General features: G+C 39.0%; 2 protein-coding genes across 7 annotated transcripts in view; one reads left to right on the top strand and one right to left on the bottom strand.

The window, feature by feature from the left end:
* The window catches only part of LOC122747450, a 36,743-nt gene extending 34,109 nt beyond the window's left edge, over nucleotides 1-2,634 (bottom strand). The window contains exons 1-2 of the mRNA XM_043993462.1: nucleotides 2,599-2,634; nucleotides 1,877-2,424 (exon numbers count right to left, since the gene is read on the bottom strand). Of these exons, the coding sequence (XP_043849397.1) occupies nucleotides 1,877-2,424; nucleotides 2,599-2,634 (584 nt within the window). The remainder of the gene's footprint in view (nucleotides 1-1,876; nucleotides 2,425-2,598) is intronic.
* The window catches only part of SCAF4 (SR-related CTD associated factor 4), a 116,725-nt gene continuing 100,520 nt past the window's right edge, over nucleotides 2,393-18,597 (top strand). For 5 of the 6 annotated variants that reach the window (XM_043993027.1, XM_043993029.1, XM_043993026.1 and 2 more), the window contains exon 1: nucleotides 2,393-2,662. In XM_043993027.1, the coding sequence (XP_043848962.1) occupies nucleotides 2,633-2,662 (30 nt within the window). In that variant the 5' untranslated portion in view covers nucleotides 2,393-2,632. The remainder of the gene's footprint in view (nucleotides 2,663-18,597) is intronic. The other variant, XM_043993031.1, reaches the window with a different exon arrangement.

Raw genomic sequence — 18,597 nt, forward strand, 5'->3', positions numbered from 1 at the left:
GATAACCAAAAAGAACTAAATAGTGTTTTATACCACTTGCCAATTTCCCACAAGAAACCTTTTTATAAAAATCACCCCACACATTGAATTTTTGTACACGATTCCTTTAGAGTGTGTTCTAGAACGATACCTATAATCCCAGTATTGCTTTACACAAAATTAGATGATATAAAGTATATAAAAGACTAAGCTTCAAAAGAAAAATTCTAAAATTTACTTCTATTGGTAATTTCTAAATTTCCTTTCCCATATTATATGAAGAAATGGGTTGTATAATATTATGATAATCACAAACATTTGTTTAAGTCTGGCTGAATTAGAGCAACTCCGTAAAGTCAATAGACTTTTTTTTCCCCTGTTAGAAGAACACAATCCATTTCAATTTGACAAACATTTATTAAGGACTTCCTATAAGCAAGGCACTGAGGATACAAAACCAAAAGTGAAACAGTTCTTTCTTTTAAGGAACTTACAATGGAAGAAACAAACGAGACTTTCATACGATCACAAATGTCGAGATACAAGAATTCATGGCCATCTAGTGATAATGACAAATAATTACAGCTAACACTTGCAACAAACTTGGGATGTAGGTAATATTATTATCCTCATTTTACAAATGAGGAAACTGAGGCAAACAGAAATTAAGTGACTTGCCCAGGGGTACACAAGTCAGCTAGTAAGTATCTGAGCCTGAATCTGAACTCAGGTCATCCTGACACCAGACCCAATGGCAAGGCCTAGCAGCCCTCAGTAAAAGCCATCTAGAAAACCCCCAATCATTTTAAGTGAGGAAACTGAGGCTCCAGAAAGTTGAAGTAGCCCCCCTCAAGGGAATAGTGGTAGTGACAGGCACAGCCAAGGATCTGAACCCAAATCAGCCGTCTTTCAAGTGGGCTGCCAAGTGGCCCAGTCTTCCCATGGACATTCTCAATTGATTTTCACGACAGCCCTATGCTGTAGGTATTACTACCCTCATTTTACAGAGGAAGCTGAGGCAAAGACCCATAATCACAAGCTCTTTGGTGATGAGAGATAGCATGAAACAAAAGACAGTTCTGGAACTGGGAAGAACTGGGTTCAAATTCTACCTCAGATATTTACTGGCTGTATAACCATTGACTCCCAGAGTTCCCCAGCACTTAGCACAATGCCTGGCACTTAGTACTTCCTTAGTAAATATTTATTGAATTTACAAAATGTCAATCTTTCTAAACTTGGTTTTCTTCATCTGTAGAAGAGGGATAGCCGCACATTATCTCAGTTACATGGATCATGTATGTAAAGCAGTTTTCTATAAATAAATGAGCTCATTCATTTTTCAGATCACTAACCCCGTTCTAGGCAAGCATTTTATTCCACGGAAGCAAACATTTTATATCTGAAAGCTGCACTCAATTCTACTTGCTTTCAGGCGCCAGAGCATTAACTGCCTCCTTAGAGCATGCAAAAATATTTATTTGCATGTTTTTACTGAAGCGCAAGGTCTATTCTTCCATTTGTGGCATGCAGGCACTACACTAGAGACAGGGAGCGGCGGCCCATTTAAACTCTAGGGCCCCAAACTAGAACGTCCTAAAAAAGGCCCAATGCCTTGAGTTAAATGCAAAGTAACCAGACTTCCAAGAGGGGCCTTTTTGTTTGGAGCCGAAGGCCCCTCCAGAACCGAGCTTGCCCAGGCTAAAAAGAGGAACACGGACACCGCCCCCCCCGCCCCCTCTCACACACAATCCCCCAGCGAACAGGCTTTTGTGCAACCGGGGTGGGGGGTGCATTCACCTCCCCCCGCCCTCTAACCCCTCCCCCCGGCTGTCCTCCCCGTCTCCGCTCCCGCTATTCCCCCAGTCCCGCGAATGTAGCACACTACGGTTTCCACCGTGCACCCCAGAGCCGGCGGGAAGCAGCTCGGCTATCGGCCATCACGTGCTGCCGTCGCCGCAGATGCCGCCACTGCTGTCGCTGCCGCCGCCGCCGGCCGAGCTCCGTTCTCCGGATCGAGAGGAAGTGGGCGGGGAAAAGTATATTGGAAGGGAACTGGGGAGGGGGAGGGGAAGAGTGGCGGGAGGAGAGGTACACGCCGCCGAGAAACAGGAAGCGGCTGGGAGGTCTGAGCCATCCCAGGGTGCCCCGCGCGGCGTGGACTCGGCCGCTGCCGCCATCCCGCTGGCTAAGAGAGCGATAGAGAGCGGAGGAGGAGGAGAAGGCCCGTACCTTAGCTGGCCTGCCCGCCCGCCCGCCTGCCGGCTTCCTGACCCCGAGTGTAGGTGTATGTGCGTGCGTGTGAGTGAATGAGTGAGTGATTGTATGTATGTGTGCGCTGGGGGCCGTGTCAACGAGACGCCGAGCGCAGCCGCCACCGCCGCCGCCACCAAACGGACATGTTGGAGCCCAGCGCCGCCACCGCCTCCTCTTTTTTTCCTTCCTCTGAACGGGACTGAACTGGGGAACTGGCCGTCACCGCCTCCGCCAGCCCCCCGTCTCCAACCTCCTCCGCCCGGACCTCCACGTCTTCGCTAGTCTTATCGGTCTCCCGACCCGGCCCGACCTCTCCGCCCCGCTCCCCCGCCGGCTCCCCCTGCAACGCGAGGTCTATGAAACCGGCGGGGCCCGGAGCAGCCGCCGCAGCGCGAACATGGACGCCGTCAACGCCTTCAACCAGGAGGTGAGCGGGGCCGAGGGGCTCAGGGGCCTGGGGGAGGAGGCGGCCCCGGCGCCTGGGATCTTCCCCTCCAGCTTGCCCAGAAGGGGAGGAGGAGGAGGGCAGGGAAGGAGGCGCCTAGTTGCCATTCAGCAGAGCAAACAGGGCCGTCCCCGGGACCTTCCCTTTCCCGCTCCTCCAGACTTAGATGCTTTAGCGCTGCTGGGGGGTCGTTTCGTGTCAGTTTCACGGAGGGAGGGCGGCGGGGCCGGCAGCCCGGAGCTGCCTGGAGCCGGGCGAGGTCACTGCTCCCCCCTCCCTCCGCCCCCCCTCCCCCGCCTTTCCCCCCCTTCTCCCCTCCCCCACCCCTCCTCCCGGGGCGTCGACCTCTGTCTCCCCGCGGAGACTTGGCCCCTTCCCCTCCCCTCCCCCTCCCCCTGTTCCTGTTAACTTCACTCCCAGCTACCGAAGTGTGGCGGTTCTCCTCCCGCTGAGTGACCCAGCCTGGCCGTGGCCCGGGCGGGGGTTGCGGGGGGGGGGAGGGGGAGGGGGAGGGACACACGTGTGTGAGTGAGTGCGTGTGTGTGTGTGTGTGTGTGTGTGTGTTTGCGCGCGCGAGTGTGGCGGGTCGGTGGGCCTGTCTGGTGGTGTGTGGACTCTGATCCTGAGCCCGGGACAGAAAGGGGGGGAGGGGAGAGGGAGACGACCCTCGCTCCCGGGGATCCTAGACTCTTGGGATGGGGGGAGGATAAAATGGGTGGAAGCTGTTCCTGAAGCTGTAACTACGAATCTCACCCCCTTTCCCCTGGGTTTTAGGATCTGAGGTTACATTGAAAAGCTGAAGAGTGAGCGGGGGAAGGAGGGCAGGCCAAATTTGCCCTCGGTGCATTACTTTTAAACCTCTGGTTCTTCCGACTGGTCACGTTTACTGTGGAAAAGCCTAGGGGAAAAAATCTTCCCTAGTTTTACTATAACTTACTAACTCACCACGCGTTTACTTTAGTTTGAAGGATAATTTAAAATTCTGGTGCTGCGAAACGCAGTTACAAATTTAAGACCGTTGTAATGATGAGAGTTGCATTCCCTTCATCTCCCAACCTTCCCTAGTGGGTTAAGCATTTTATATAAAGATCAGGTATTCAGCCTCCCAAAATTCATTAAATGTAGTTTCTCATGCAAAAAAAATGCACAAAAGTTGTTATTCTGAGTTTTACTGTGATCATGGCGTGCTTAGTTACACTTAAGTTTTTTAATAAGGTTATGGGGGCAGTAAATATTATCTTAGGAGTGACTTTAGTCAAGTTAAGCAGTGTCTTAAGTAGGAAGGGATACTTGTGGGAGGTAGTCCAGCAAAACTTCTCTCTGGTTGTTCCTAGCAAAATAGGGTTTCAAAGCACTGTCACCAAGATTGATGCAGAGAGGGTTGGTAATAATATCCCAGCTTTTTCTAAATTGCAAAGTGACATGTGTATCAAATGCTTTGCAAACCTTAAAGCCCCGTATAAAGGTCAGCTGTTATAATTCCTCGCTAGATTACAGTGTTATTTTTTTGTTGCCAAACTTTCCCCCGTTCATAAAAAGTTAAAAGGAATTAATTTCTTAATCTGGCTAATTTAAGACTAGGGACTGAACACTGGATAAGGGCACTCAGCATTATGTGAATTTCATTTGTAACTTTCCTTTAGAATACAGTCATCCATTTTTTTTTCATCATGGATTCCTTTGGCAATCTGGTAAAAGTTTATGGACTCAGGGCGGCTAGGTGGCACAGTGGATAAAGCACCGGCCCTGGACTCAGGAGGACCTGAGTTCAAATCCGACCTCTGACACTTAACACTTACTAGCTGTGTGACCCTGGGCAAGTCACTTAACCCCAATTGCCTCACAAAAAAAAAATTAAAAAAAAGTTTATGGACTCCTCAAAAGGTTTTAAGTGCACAAAATGAAATATATAAGATTACAAAGGAAACCACATTGGAATATAGTTATCAAAATACTTATTAAAAACAAGTTCATGGATTAAGATTTGTAACTTTGACCTTCAAGTTCTTTTCTTCAGTCAGTCATTATTTTACTCTGTCTTCTGTGTGCTAGATACTGTGCTGAAGGTGGGAGTACTGTATACAAAAGTAGATAAGTAAATATCTCTGATTTATAAGAAGTTTTTGAACCAATATTTATGATTGCATGGTAAATTATGTAGTGACTTTTATGTGCATAAACCATTTGTTATGAACTTGCCCAATTCACCACTCTTAAAAATTCATCTCTGTTGACAAAAAGATTACTTGCTAAATGTTATATCATTGATTGATACTTGAGTCAACAGAATAGCTAAAGATGTCATTATAGGATGAGTTTTGACTCTCTTTCTGATGTGAAAGTTTTTTCCTAGATGTTTACTAACCAATTGTTTATTAATAACATGTTCTAAATTTCTTCCCCGGAACAGAAGTCAAGTTCCCTTTCTTGAAATTGGGACATTTGCCTGTCTCCAGTCTTGGGCTGCCACTCCTGTTTTTCAGTATCTCTTTAAGTTCTAGCAGTGACTTAACAAGTGTATCTGCTGGTTGTTTGAATACATTAGGATATAGTTTCCTTTTGGCCCTGGTGATTTGAACTCTTCCAGAGTAGTTTGCTGTCTACTAGTACCTTGGGCTTCTTTCCCTAGTAACCCGTTTTCTATCTTTTTCATTCCAAGGTTCATTCTCTTTTGGCAGAGAAAACAGGAAAAGATGTGAGTTGAGTAGCTTTGTCTTCCTTCATCATCAATTTAGCCCAACCACAAACACTGTTCTACAGTTCCTTTCTTTGATCTTCTTTCTTTTCCAGTATGTCTTTCTAAAAAATTTCATTCAGCTCTTTCTGAGGCTTAGCCCTCTAATTTCTCATTCCACTGGCTTTTCCCCTACTGTTTACAAAAGTATTCAGATCACTAGAGCATCCTTAAGAAAAAACAAAACACCATCACTTGATCTTACTATCTCCTCAAGCTATCCTTTTCATAGACTCAGTTAAAAAGACATCTATACAAGTTGTCCCCATTTCCCAAATTTGTTCTTCTCAACCCCTTGCAGTCTGTCTTCTAACCTCATCACTCCCCTGAACCTGTTCTTCCCAAGGTTACCAGTGATCTCTAATCTGTTATTCTTTTTTTCCTTAGGTATACCTCTTGATCTGTTTGCAGCATTTGTCGGTGTTAAATCTTTTCCCCTCTTTTGTATTTTTTTTACTCTTTGGGTTTTCATCACACTTGGGTACTCCATTCTTCTCAGTCTCCTTTGCCGGGATTATCATCCTTATCCCAAGGTTCCTATCCCAAATTCTTTTCTCTCTAGACTTCATCACTTAATTATCTCCATGCAGATGACTCCCAGATATAGATCCAGTCCTAGGTTTACTACTGAGCTTTCTTAGCTGACTATCAGACATTTCGAAGTAGGTGCCAGTCCTACAGGCATAACTCATCTTTCCCCTCAAAACCTCTTTCCAAATTTCCTTACTATTTTGTCAAGGGTACTATTATCCTCTCTCTCTCTACCAGGTTCTCAACCTTGGTGTCTCAACTTCTCACTTCACCCCTTATATCCAGTTACTTGCCATCTCTTGTCAATTCTTCCTCACAACATCCCTCAAATTTGTCTTCTGTTAATTCACACAGCCACCATTCTAGTTGAGGCTCTTATCACTTCTCACCTGGACCGCTGATGTTTAGAGGCAAAGTGACTTGGCTAAAGTCTTTCTTTTTCCTACTACTATACTCCTTCCCTTGCTAGGATCCTTCTATTTCTGTATTTTTAAGTGGTGGTTCAGAAATTCAAATTCTCACCTAATAAACCATTTTAAAAACCATCATTTACTTACGTAATCTGCCTTTCTCTAGATCTCTGCTTTTGATGGGCAGTAGTGATAAAAGTGCCATATATACCACTAATGTTTTCTCTTTCTTGCCCAAGGCTTCTTAATTAACATTTAGCAATGCTTTCTAGATTACTTCTGGCAGTATTATTTGTGATCATGTGATTAAACACAATGTATATAATAGTGCTGTGATTTGACAGATCTTAAGAAATTTTCTATCAAATCCAGGATTCATGTCTGGGAGACAGCAAGACTTTTTGTTTTTTGTTTTTCAATTGATAGCTTGATAAATAGCTGTCACACTCTTTTTGCTCGGAAATTAGATCATCTCTGATAGCACTTAGGGATTTACATCACCATTTCTTATAGATTAGTAGTTGCTTCCTCAGAAGATCTACCTTTCCTCTCTTGGTAGAACTTCATGTCTGTAACTTAGTTCTAAGGTTCAATTTGAGGTCTGTTTTCTTTTTCTCATAGAATCATAGCTCTAGAGCTGTGAAGCTAAAGGAAGCTAGATAACTAGAGCTGTCTAGAGCTAGAAGGGGCTTCAAAGGCCATCTAGTCCAGTAGCCCGGGTAGTTAACTGTCTCTCTAGGTTACACAGGTAGTATCAGAAGCAGAATTAGAGTCCAAGTCCTCTTGACGCCAGTACTGGTGCTTCTTACATAGTCACACTCTTAATGGTCAGCATTCTCATTTTTCTTATTTCTTTACTTTTTTTGTTTTCATCTAACTTTTCTTAAAATTCTCATGTTCCCTGATAACTCGGAGCTGGTAGGGCATTTTTTAGTCTCTTTAACTTCCCTTCTAGGAAGGAGACTAGTACTGTTAAGTTAGCTTGGCTGTGGCAGAAAAACAATTACAGTGATCCGGTTGGATTTATATCAGAGATGGCAAACACTCTGTCAGAGGGCAGAGTGAAGCATATACATTAGATATTACAAAGGCAGGATCAACAGCACTTGGCAATTAATTGGATATAGGGAATGAATGTGGGTAGTTGAGGATGACATCTTAGCTTGGTAACCTGGGAGGATGTTGGTACCCTTGGCTGTAATAGGGAATTAGAAAGAAGGGAGAATTTGAAAGGAAAGATTAATTCAGTTCTGGGCATTTTGATATTAAGATACCTATGAGACATGCAGTTTGGAATATCCAGTAGGCAGTAGGAGACTGAAAGTCAGGAGAGAGAGGATAAGGACTGGACAATTAAATCAGAATCATCTGCATAGAGATGATAATTGAATCCATGCAAGGGGATATGATCACCAAATGAAATACTATAGGAGAAGAGAAGAAAAGAAGACCTAGGACAGGATCTCTGGACTGAATCTGTGGTGTTTCACTTTTTTTTTCCCCCTGGTCACTTGTCCATAGGTCAAATTTGTGGTCTTGTGCTGGAAAAATGACCCACTGAGTTTCTCATTTGATTTTCCCATCATAGCTCAGAATGGCTTTCTTCTTTCTTCATTGCTGGAAGTAGTAGTAGAGGGAGCTAAACTGTTTCTTTCTACTTTACCAGCTCAGTTTGTTCTTAACTGTATAATTAAAGGAAAACCACAAAAGGAAATTCAGCAGGGCCTTTTTTTACATTTAATAAGCAATAACCTTTAAAAGGATAATAAAATTCTAACCAATACAGATAGAGAATCAATTAAGAAATCCTACAAACAAATCCTTATAGGAAATGACAGATAAGATTTGAATTGTAAGTGGGAATACTGTGTGTTTTAAGCTAAAATATGATATTTGCATATAGTTCTATTTCGTGTATTGTTTGATAATAAATTTTAATTTGTTGATTGTCTTTGGGGGGGTGTTATCTTTTTTTGTGGCAATAGGCTTCCAGTTTTGTGTTAGTGGGAAAAATAATTTTTCAAAAATCTTTGTTGTTATTAATCTTTGTTCAAAATGGCTTTGTTATAAACTATGTTGTAAACTCAGCTCTTCTGTAAAGTGAAACACATTTGTACAGTTAAACAATTTCAAAATCTTGCTGTCCTGGTAAGTAAAGGGGATGGGAGGAGGAGAGGAGGAAATAAGCATTTAAGTACATACTATGCATTTGGTGCTGTGCTAAGTTCTTTACAAATATTTTGATTCTCACAACTAATCTTCCAGTAGGTGCTATTATTTCCCCATTTTACAGATGGGAAAACTGAGGCAAACAGGTTAAGTAACTTGCCCAGAACCACACAACTAGTAAGTGGTCTGAGGTGAAATTTGAACATGGGTCTTCCCAACTCCTGACCCAGCTCTCTATCCACCAGAGCACAAAGCTGACTCTCCAGTAGAGAAAAGAAGAGCTGAAAAGATCCAGTTTAAACTTATGTATAAAAATGCCTTGGGTTTAACATGAAAAATCATTTGGGTGATGGATGGTATAATGCAGTTTCTGGAAGTAGGAATAAATAGCTCTGGATTGGCTGGTGAAGAAGTTGACTTTCTGCATCAAAAAGATAGTATTATTGAGGCAGCTCTGGGGTGGCCCTGGATTCAGGAGGGACCTGAGTTTCAAATCCAGCCTCAGACCTTGACACTTACTAGCTGCCATGTGACCCTGGTCAAATCACTTAACCCTCATTGCCCTGCAGGGGGCCCCCGCAAAAAAGATATTAGTATTATTATTGTAGTTAACTTTGAACCAATGATTAGTAGGGAGGTATATAATGCAAATGTCAGCTGTATGACTTTAAGGGGTATTTCTGTATACTAATTTGATTATGGCTATTTTGAGATGGAGAGTTAGGGCAAGCTGTAGTGGATAGAGTCATGCCTGGGGTTAGCTCTGGCCTCTGACACTTAACAGCTTTGTGACTAGATGCAAGTCACTTCTCAAAGCTTTAGGAACCTCTTTGAGACTATATATGACAAACTAGTTGAGGGAATTTCTACATTGGGAGCATTATACACAGATGAGGTGACTGTGCCCCTTTTCTTTTTCCCCTCCAAAAAAAGGAAAGAAAAAATGTTTAGCTGTCAGGTTTCTGAAAATTCTGAGGCTACTGGGAAAAGGCCTGTGAGTTTAGGAGAAGACGGGGAAAGTTTAGGCCAAAGATACATGTATGTGTATATGTTTATAAAAACAGCCCTTTACAAATCAGTCTAAAAGTAATTTGTAAGTTTAGAAACCTAAAAATATCTACATTTTAATTTTCTGTAATACCTTCCTGAAGACCTGACGGCTATTATCTTTTCTCCTAAAATGACAGGGAGGGTGGATTGGTTTGTCTTTTTTTTCCTAACAAAATTATCCTTTGTATAGCTCATGTCATGTGGACTCAAATCTAAGAAAAATAACAAAAATACACCAAAGTAATGAAGCTAATCAATCACTTTATTTTATCTTCTTGTTTAAATCCTTTTAAGCCTAGTTCATTCAGAAATTATCTCCTATAAATGAAAGGTCCAAACCTCTCATATTTTCCATGGAGCAAAGTGGTTAAATATCTGAGGAGGTACTAAAGTCTTGAAGCAGGATAGATGGCACAGTGAATAGAACTCCAAGGCTGTAGTCAGGAAGACCCAAGTTCAAATCTGGCCTCAGACATTTGCTCGTTAGTTGTGTGACCCCAGGGCAAGTCATTAATCCTGTTTGCCCGTTTTCTTAATCTGTAAAATGAGCTGAGAAGAAAATGGCGAGCCAATTCAGTATCTTTGCCAAGAAAACCCCAAAAGGGGTCATGAAGAGTTGGACATGACTGAACAGAATGTTAAGATCTAGCTCCTAATAAAGTTGGGCCATTCCCCCAGTTGATACATGGTCAAGGATATAAACAGGCAGTTTTATTTTTTTAATTAAATTACTTTTTTTGTTTGTTTTTAGTGAGGCAATTGGGGTTAAGTGACTTGCCCAGGGTCACACAGCTAGTAAGTGTTTAAGTGTCTGAGGCTGGATTTGAACTCAGGTACTCCTGACTCCAGGGCTGGTGCTCTATCCAACTGCGCCACCTAGCTGCCCCTAAATTACATTTTTAATGAATAAAGTGTGCTTTCCCATCTACCTCCTCAATTCCCTATTGGGAAAGAAAAAGAAAAAACCCTTGTAACAAAAATGCTTTATGAAACAAAAGAAATTCCTGCATTGGCCATGTCCAAAAACCTGTGTAAATCTGTACCCCAAGTTAGTCAACATGTCAGGAGGTAGGTAGTATGTTTCAACCATGATTGGTCATTCTGTTGATCAGAGTTCTTAAGTCTTAAAAATTTTGTATTTGCAGTGTTGTCATTGTGTAAGTTGTTCTGGTTCTACTCACTTGACTGTATTATTTCATACAATTGTATAGTTGTAGTGTAGGATAGTGGTTTACTCTGAAGTCAGTCATCCCCTTTGTCACTTCTTAAAGCACAATAGTTTCCATCACATTCATTTATTTACCCATAACTTGTTCAGTGTTCCCCAGTTGACAGGTAGTCCTTTAGTTTGTAATTCTGTCACCATAGAAGAGCCCTTATAAATATTTTTGTACATATTTGTCCTTTTTTTTTTTAAATCTCTTTAGGGTATAGACCTATTTGTAGTATTGCTGGCTTAAAGGGTTTAATAGCTTTTTGGGCATAGTTTCCAAATTGCTTTTCCAGAATGGATAGACCCAACAGTTCACAAGATCTACCAACAGTGCTTTAAATGTTTCCACCCCTTATTCAGCATTTGGTCATTTTCTTTCTAGTCCAACTGATGATTGTGAGGTAGAACTTGAGAGTCACTTAAATATTGTATTTCTCTAATTATTAGGGGTATAGAGCATTTTTTTATATGGTGTCCCTTCAACTTGATATAGAACGCTGTCAGATAAGGATATTAGTAGAACGGATGATATTTTTACTATTTCACAATTAAAAGATGTAGAAACATGAGATCTCATTGTGCTTATTGATTTTTTTTTTTTGTTTTTTGTTTTTTGTTTTTGCGGGGGCAATGGGGGTTAAGTGACTTGCCCAGAGTCACACAGCTAGTAAGTGTCAAAGTGTCTGAGGCCAGATTTCAACTCGGGGTACTCCTGAATCCATGGCTGGTTCTTTAATCCACTGTGCCACCTAGCCGCCCCGTGCTTATTGATTTTTTAAAAACTAATTATAAACAAAGAAAATATCAGAACATAACTCTTCATTTCCTTAATAGGTTTTAGGAACGACAGCCTCCCTCATATAGCCTGCCTTTGTGAAGTCTGACTGTTAGGTTGTTTGATGGATTACCCTAGGTAACAATTGCATCATCTCCTACCTCTCAAGTTACTTACTTTACTAATCCTAAAATGCTCAGTTGTTTTCAGTCATCTGTGACCCCATTTGGGGTTTCTTTTTTTAATTGTATTTTTCCCCCAACTATATGTAAAGAAAATTTTTACCATTTATTTTTATAAAATTTTGAATTCCAAATTTTTCTCCCTTCCCTCCCCTCTTCCTAAAATGGTAAGCAATTTGACATAGGTTATATATGAGTCACATATAAAACATTTCCATATTAGTTACAATTGTGAAAGAAGAAACTGACCAAAATGGGGAAAAACACACAAAAAAAGAAATGAAAATAGTATTCTTTGATCTGCAGTTGGGGTTTTCCTTGATACTGAAGTGGTTTTGCCATTCCCTTCTCCAGCTCATTTTACACATAAGAAAGAAAACTGAGGCAAACAGGGTTAAGTGATTTACCAGAGTCACACAGCTAGTAAATGTCTGAGATCACATTTGAACTCAGGTTTCACTGATTCCAGACCTGGCACTCTAGCTGTTGCTCCACTTAGCTTAAGATACTTACAGTGTTATTGATATAAATTGTTCTGGTTTCTGCTCACTTTTTTTGGATATCAGTTACAAGGTCTTGAAATCTCTAAAACTATCTCTTTTATTTCTTATAGCACAAAAGCACACTTGACCTATGATTCTAGTACTTTGCTACCCCAAAAAGGGCTGTTATAAATATTTTTGGGGGCAGCTAGGTGGCGCAGTGGATAGAGCACCAGCCCTGGATTTCAGGAGTACCTGAGTTCAAATCCGGCCTCAGACACTTAACACTTACTAGCTGTGTGACCCTGGGCAAGTCACTTAACCCCAATTGCCTCACTAAAAAAAAAATTTTAAAAATAAATAAATATTTTTGTACATAGGCATCTTTTTCTTCTCTTAAAAAAATCCTCCACAACAGTGCATTAATGTCTCTTTTTCCCTCCAAATTTTATTCTTTTTCTTTTTTTTCTTTTCCTTTTCCTTTTCTTTGGTCAATTTGCCAATATCATGGATTATGAGGTAGAGGTACTTTAATTTGCATTTCTTTAAAATAATAATGATTTGGAATTTTTTTTTCATATAGCTAATGTTAGCTTTTATTCTTACCTTGATAAGCCTATTCATAAACCTAGCCTGGGGAATGGCTCTTACTCCTTTACATTTGAATTAGTAGCTCATATATCTTAGACATGAAACTACTTATTAGAGAAATTTGTTGAAAAAGATTTACCCCCCAGTTATGTTTTCCCTTCTCATTTTTTTTCTGTATTGGTTTGGTTTATGCAAAAACTTAAAACATTTTTTAGTAAACAAAATTGTCCATATTATCTAATATTATCCTCTGTTTCTTGCTTGGTCATGAATTCTCACCCCATCCATAATTCTGAAAGGTAATTTCTTCTTGACTCTCCTAATTTGTTTATATCACCTTTTATATTTGTTACGCGTCCATTTGAAGTTTATCTTGGTTTATAATGTGAGATATTGCTCTATAGTTTCTTCCAGACCGCTTTCCATTTTTTATATTTTTCACAACTGAACACAAAATATCTGATCCTTTAGGTTTATCAAACACTAAGCTACTTTGCTTGTTTGCTTCTATTGTGTATCTGATCAAGCTTTGTATTTCTTGACCAGTACCAATTTTTTTTTTAATGCTTTGTAGCATAGTTTAAGATAAGGTACTTGAGGAAGGGCCCTCTTTCTTCCCAAATTTAGTTGCTGCGGATAAATTTTGTTTACTTTTTTCTAGCTCTATAAATAATCCTTTGGTAGTTTGTATGGCAGTGAATAAGTAATGAATTTACTTTTTATTATATTGGCTTGGCTTAATCCATGGACAGTCAGTGCATTTCTAATTATTTAGAGTTGTCTCTCATATCTTCAATTTTGGTGAAATTAAAATTTTTAGTTGGCTTCCTAGAGTTCTGTATGTAAACCATGATAACATCTGCAGTAAGTGATAATTTTGTTTCCTTTTTCGATCTTTTCTCAATTTCAAAGTCAGAGCCCCATATCATTCCATCAGCTGATATCCCAGTTGATGTAGAGAATTTAATTAGCAGTATTTAGCTACACTTCAAACAGATGTGAATCCATTATACCATCATTTGTACCATCTCTCCATTTTAACCACATGGATACTTCAGACTTGCTCAAACTTGCAGAGATAATTGTCAAAGCATATAAGTATTCAAAAGCAACCCTTCACCCTAACAAAACTGTTCTCTTCGAAGTTATGATAGGAAATATGGACTGGACCTATGATTCTATTGGCATATGGAATTCTCAGATGAGAAAATGCCTTATTAAGAAAGTTGGAACTTTATCTCAAACTTCTTCTCTAAGACAAAGTATAACACCTGTGGTGTTAACATTTATTTGACTTGGACAAGACTATAATACCAGCTCATATCCTGTAGTTCGTGCTTAAAATAGTGTCTTTTGCTTAATTGTTCAGAGAGCATGATTTTTCATATATTTTAAGTAATTTGTTATGTAGTCTTTTTTCCTCTAATGAAAGGATATTGATTCACAAAATAGGCAACTGCAGAATTAAAAAAATAATTTCATTAATTAAACTGTATTAAAACATCAAATTCTATATGCTAAATTGCCTTTCCAAACTTTGTTATATTCTTATTTTAAGAGATTTTAAAAGTAGGCAAGATGAATGTTTTTTATAGGATTCATCTGGGACGTTAGGCTCTTATCAGAAAAACTTGCCACAGACTTTTAGTTAACTATTAAATTTCTAGTTTTACCTGTAATCCTTTTGTTTATGCAAAAACTTTTCACTTTTGTATTCTCAATTGTTTTATGTTCTACAGTCCTTTCTTATCCTTTGTTAGGAATCCATAGTTCTGAAAAGTAAAATTCTTCCTTGCCCCTCTGATTTCTTCATATTTTAAATCATAAATCTCTTTGCATTTTATTGTAGTATATGGGGTGGGATGATGGTTTAACCCTAATATCTGCCAGACAACTTTCCAGTTTTCTCAACAGTTTGTCAAATAACCTTTATCCCAAAATATATAAAACCATGTACTTGTGTATTTCCCAGGTCTTAGCCATGCACCTCCAGCTTGAATTTATGCACCTAATTTTTTTTTAAGTTTTTATTGATATTTTCTTTTTCTTAAATCATCATAGGTTATCCCAAGTATCAATTATACCCCTCCTACAGAACAATCCCCCCATGATAAATACTGTTTTTTAGAGGGGAAAAAAAATCAGCACAACTGATTGATATATTGAAAAATTCTAAAAGTCTGAAAATGTGCAATAGTGGATCTCCCACCTCCACATAGGGGTAAGTTGGTGGTGTCTTCTATAACTTCATTCAAGTCCGCTGCTTGTTTTTATAATTTTGTTGCATTTACATTTTTTACAGTTTTTGGTGTGTAGTTATTCTTATCATTTACATTGCTGTAGTTGCTGTGTTTTTGGCTCTGCTAATTTCATTCTGCCTCAGTTCATAAAGAATTCTACATAGTTCTCTGTATTCATCACTCCATCATTTCATCACAGTTGTATTTCATAAAATTCATATATCATAATTTGTTTAGCTATTCCCCATTTGATGGGTATCTACTCCATTTCCAATTCTTAGCTATCACAAAAAGTGCTACTATAAATTATATTTTGGAGTGTGTGGGAACTTTTTTCTAATTGATAGCTTCCTTGGGATATAAACTCAGTGATGGAGTCTCAATCAAGGGGTATGAACATTTTAGTCATTTGATGTGCATAAGTCCAAATTGCTTACCAAAATGGTTGTACTGTTTCATAGTTCCACCAACAAAGTATTTGTATGCTTATCCTTCTATAACCACTCCAACATGACTATTGCCATTTTTTGGGGTTTTTTTGGCAATTTGTAGGGTATGAGGTGAAACCTCGGTTGTTTTGATTTATATTTCCCTTATTTATGATTTGGACTGTTTTTTCATTTGGTTGTAAATAAATACTTTGCAATTCCTTTAGAGAACTGTTAGTTTATATCCTTTGGCCATGCGTCTATGGGGGAATGCTTTTAGTTTTGTATGCATTAATTGTTAATATATTAAGGGCGAATGCCACATCCTTAATCAGAAAAATTTGATACAAAGATTTTTTTCCCCATTTGATCATTTCCCTTCTTATCCTAGAGGCACTAATGGTGTTTGTGCAGAAGCTTTTCATTTTTGGCACTTGCTTATTTTTTAACACAAATGTATATCTTTACATTTACTTTGATGATACAATAAATCCCCAAATCTTATCTCTGTGTATACTTCTAGTGGTAGAGATCAAGGCAATTCTATACTTTTCTCAGTCTTCTGTGATTCATATCCATGTTTAAGGAACTAATAAATACTTCATATAAGTGCTAATGACAGGTCTATTGGGGGTAGGTGGGTGGGATTTTAGAATGCATTTATTCTTATTAACATGTGAGAACTATCAAATCATTTAGTTTATCTCTCTATTATCTCACTATATTACAGACTGGTTCGCCTCCTTTGCCATTCATCATTTCCATGAAAACATCTTTTAATTCTTTGTGGAATACTACAAATAGTTTATCTCATAGGCAGTCGTTTTGTTTTCTCTTTGCTTGAGAAATTCTAGTGAGTAGGGAAGGAATTTGTTTTCTTCCTTTGCTAGTTCCCTTTATGAAGAGGACATGTGCGGAAAGGGATGAGGTGAGTTTCTACCAGGCTTCCAATAACAAACCCAGAGCAGTTCATGTCTGGTGATTGCATCTTGTTTGTGCAAGTTATCATTGGTAATACGCTACAATGTATTTGTATCCAACGGACATTTTTTTGCATTGCCCTTTGGGCAGTTTTGATTCCTTATAAGTTCTGGGTATTCCATGATTCACAGGAATAAGGCATCCACAATAATTTTGGTGTCAAAAAGCTAGGGTTTTTTTAATATCTAGGAATGGTTTAGGTTCATTTAAAGTGCTTCATAACTTACCAAAAGAAACCTACACTTATTCTTATTCATTTTTGGGCCTGGCTCATTGCCTAGGTGAAGAGGAGTGACAGACTTATTCTTTTTGGAGAAAAATTTCCAAAATCATGCTGAGTTCTTCAGTGTCTTATGGAAAGGAACAATACAGTAAAAATACTAGCATTTATATAATGCTTTGAGGTTTCCACCCCATTTCTCATTTGCTTTTTCACAAAACTGTGAGGTATGGTTTTTCAGAAGTGAGGAAATCAAGGCCAGAGAAGTTGTGACTTCTCTTGGAACACAGTAAGTATCAGAAGCAGTATTCCTCTTCCAACTCCAGCAGTTTGTCCACACACAAGTGTCTTGTCCTATATTGAAGAAGCAGCAAGAGCATGGTTTAGGATTATTAAATTAAGTGGGCCTAACCTTAGCTTCACCTCTGGGTTGGCATGGCTATAGGAAATTTTTCTCCTTCAATGGATTGCTTCCCAGATGTGCTTTCTACCTTTCCTTACCTACAAACTCCAGACCCTCATTTCTTATTTCTTAGGAAATATATCCTTGGCATACCATGATGGTATTATGGACACTTTGTTCAATAGAAACTTTTTAAAGGTGATATTCAAATTAAAGCAATTATAGAAAATTATAAATGGAGTACTTGCCAGCTGAGAGGTTCATTACTAGGTTGGCAGGCTTGCAGGGTATATTTTCTTCTGTCATGTTAACTCTTTTTTTTTTTTTTTTTTTGCGGGGCAGTGGGGGTTAAGTGACTTGCCCAAGGTCACACAGCTAGTAAGTGTCAAGTGTCTGAGGCCGGATTTGAACTCAGGAACTCCTGAATCCAGGGCCGGTGCTTTATCCACTGCGCCACCTAGCCGCCCCTGTCATATTAACTCTTGAAGACCATCTTACTGAATCACAGAAGAGTTGTGCAATGTGTACTGGCAAAGGGAGTATCAATTAAAGAGCTTTGAAATATTGAAGTAAGAATGGAATAAGCTTTTGTGGGAACTTAAGCATCATTCATAACATTGTTTCTTTTAAGGGAGTGCAATAACAGTTATTAGCATATAACTTAAAGACTTTGCCAGCAGTTCATTTGAAAGTTGAAGACTCGTATCAAAAACTACATCATTTAGTTTTCAGATTCAAAATTGGAAGTAAAAATGTAGGATCAGATGTCAAATTGGGAAGATTCGTCAAATAAAAGGAAACTCATTAGATTTAAATGATCCTGTGCTTTTTTAACTATTTGTGATTTAATAAAATCATAAGGAAAATTTCTTGAGCGACACTATGCAGAAATGTGATTGCTTAAAACTGTCAACACCTGGTTTCCTATAGCATTATAACACTAAGTTTTTTAAAAAAGATATTTTTTTTATATTATCTTTGTTATATTACAGCAACAATGACTGAGGAATTTAAACCCTATTTAGGTTTCCTCAGAGCTTTTCTAGTTGATGTATAGGCTCATCTCTTGTTATATATGATGCTAATGCCTGTGCTTCAGTTTAGTTTATGATATTTAATAAAGAGATAAAATTAATTCAGTGTGTTTGATCTAGCCTTCTCATAAAATCTATTGACTTTTAGATTTTCCCCCACTTTGAGTCATGACAGTTGATCTGAAGACACATTGCTAAAGTGTTTTAAAGACTAAAAACTTAGAAATAACTGACTTAGCCCAAGGTATACCTATTCTCTTAATTCAGGAAAAAGATCCATTTAGATTGAAGGTTGACTTATTATATAATCTGTTTCAAAGTATTTTTCTCTTTTAAACTGTGATGAGCACAGGATATCTGTGGCTCTTGTTCTTTTTTGTCTTTTTGTTTTCTCCCTTTTAAAATTTTGTTTTAATTAGCCAAGATATACCTTCTCAGTTGCCACTACCTCACCACCCTCCCATTTGAGAACAC

Source organism: Dromiciops gliroides, chromosome 3, assembly GCF_019393635.1.
Source record: "Dromiciops gliroides isolate mDroGli1 chromosome 3, mDroGli1.pri, whole genome shotgun sequence".
In the NCBI taxonomy this organism is placed as follows: Eukaryota; Metazoa; Chordata; class Mammalia; order Microbiotheria; family Microbiotheriidae; genus Dromiciops; species Dromiciops gliroides.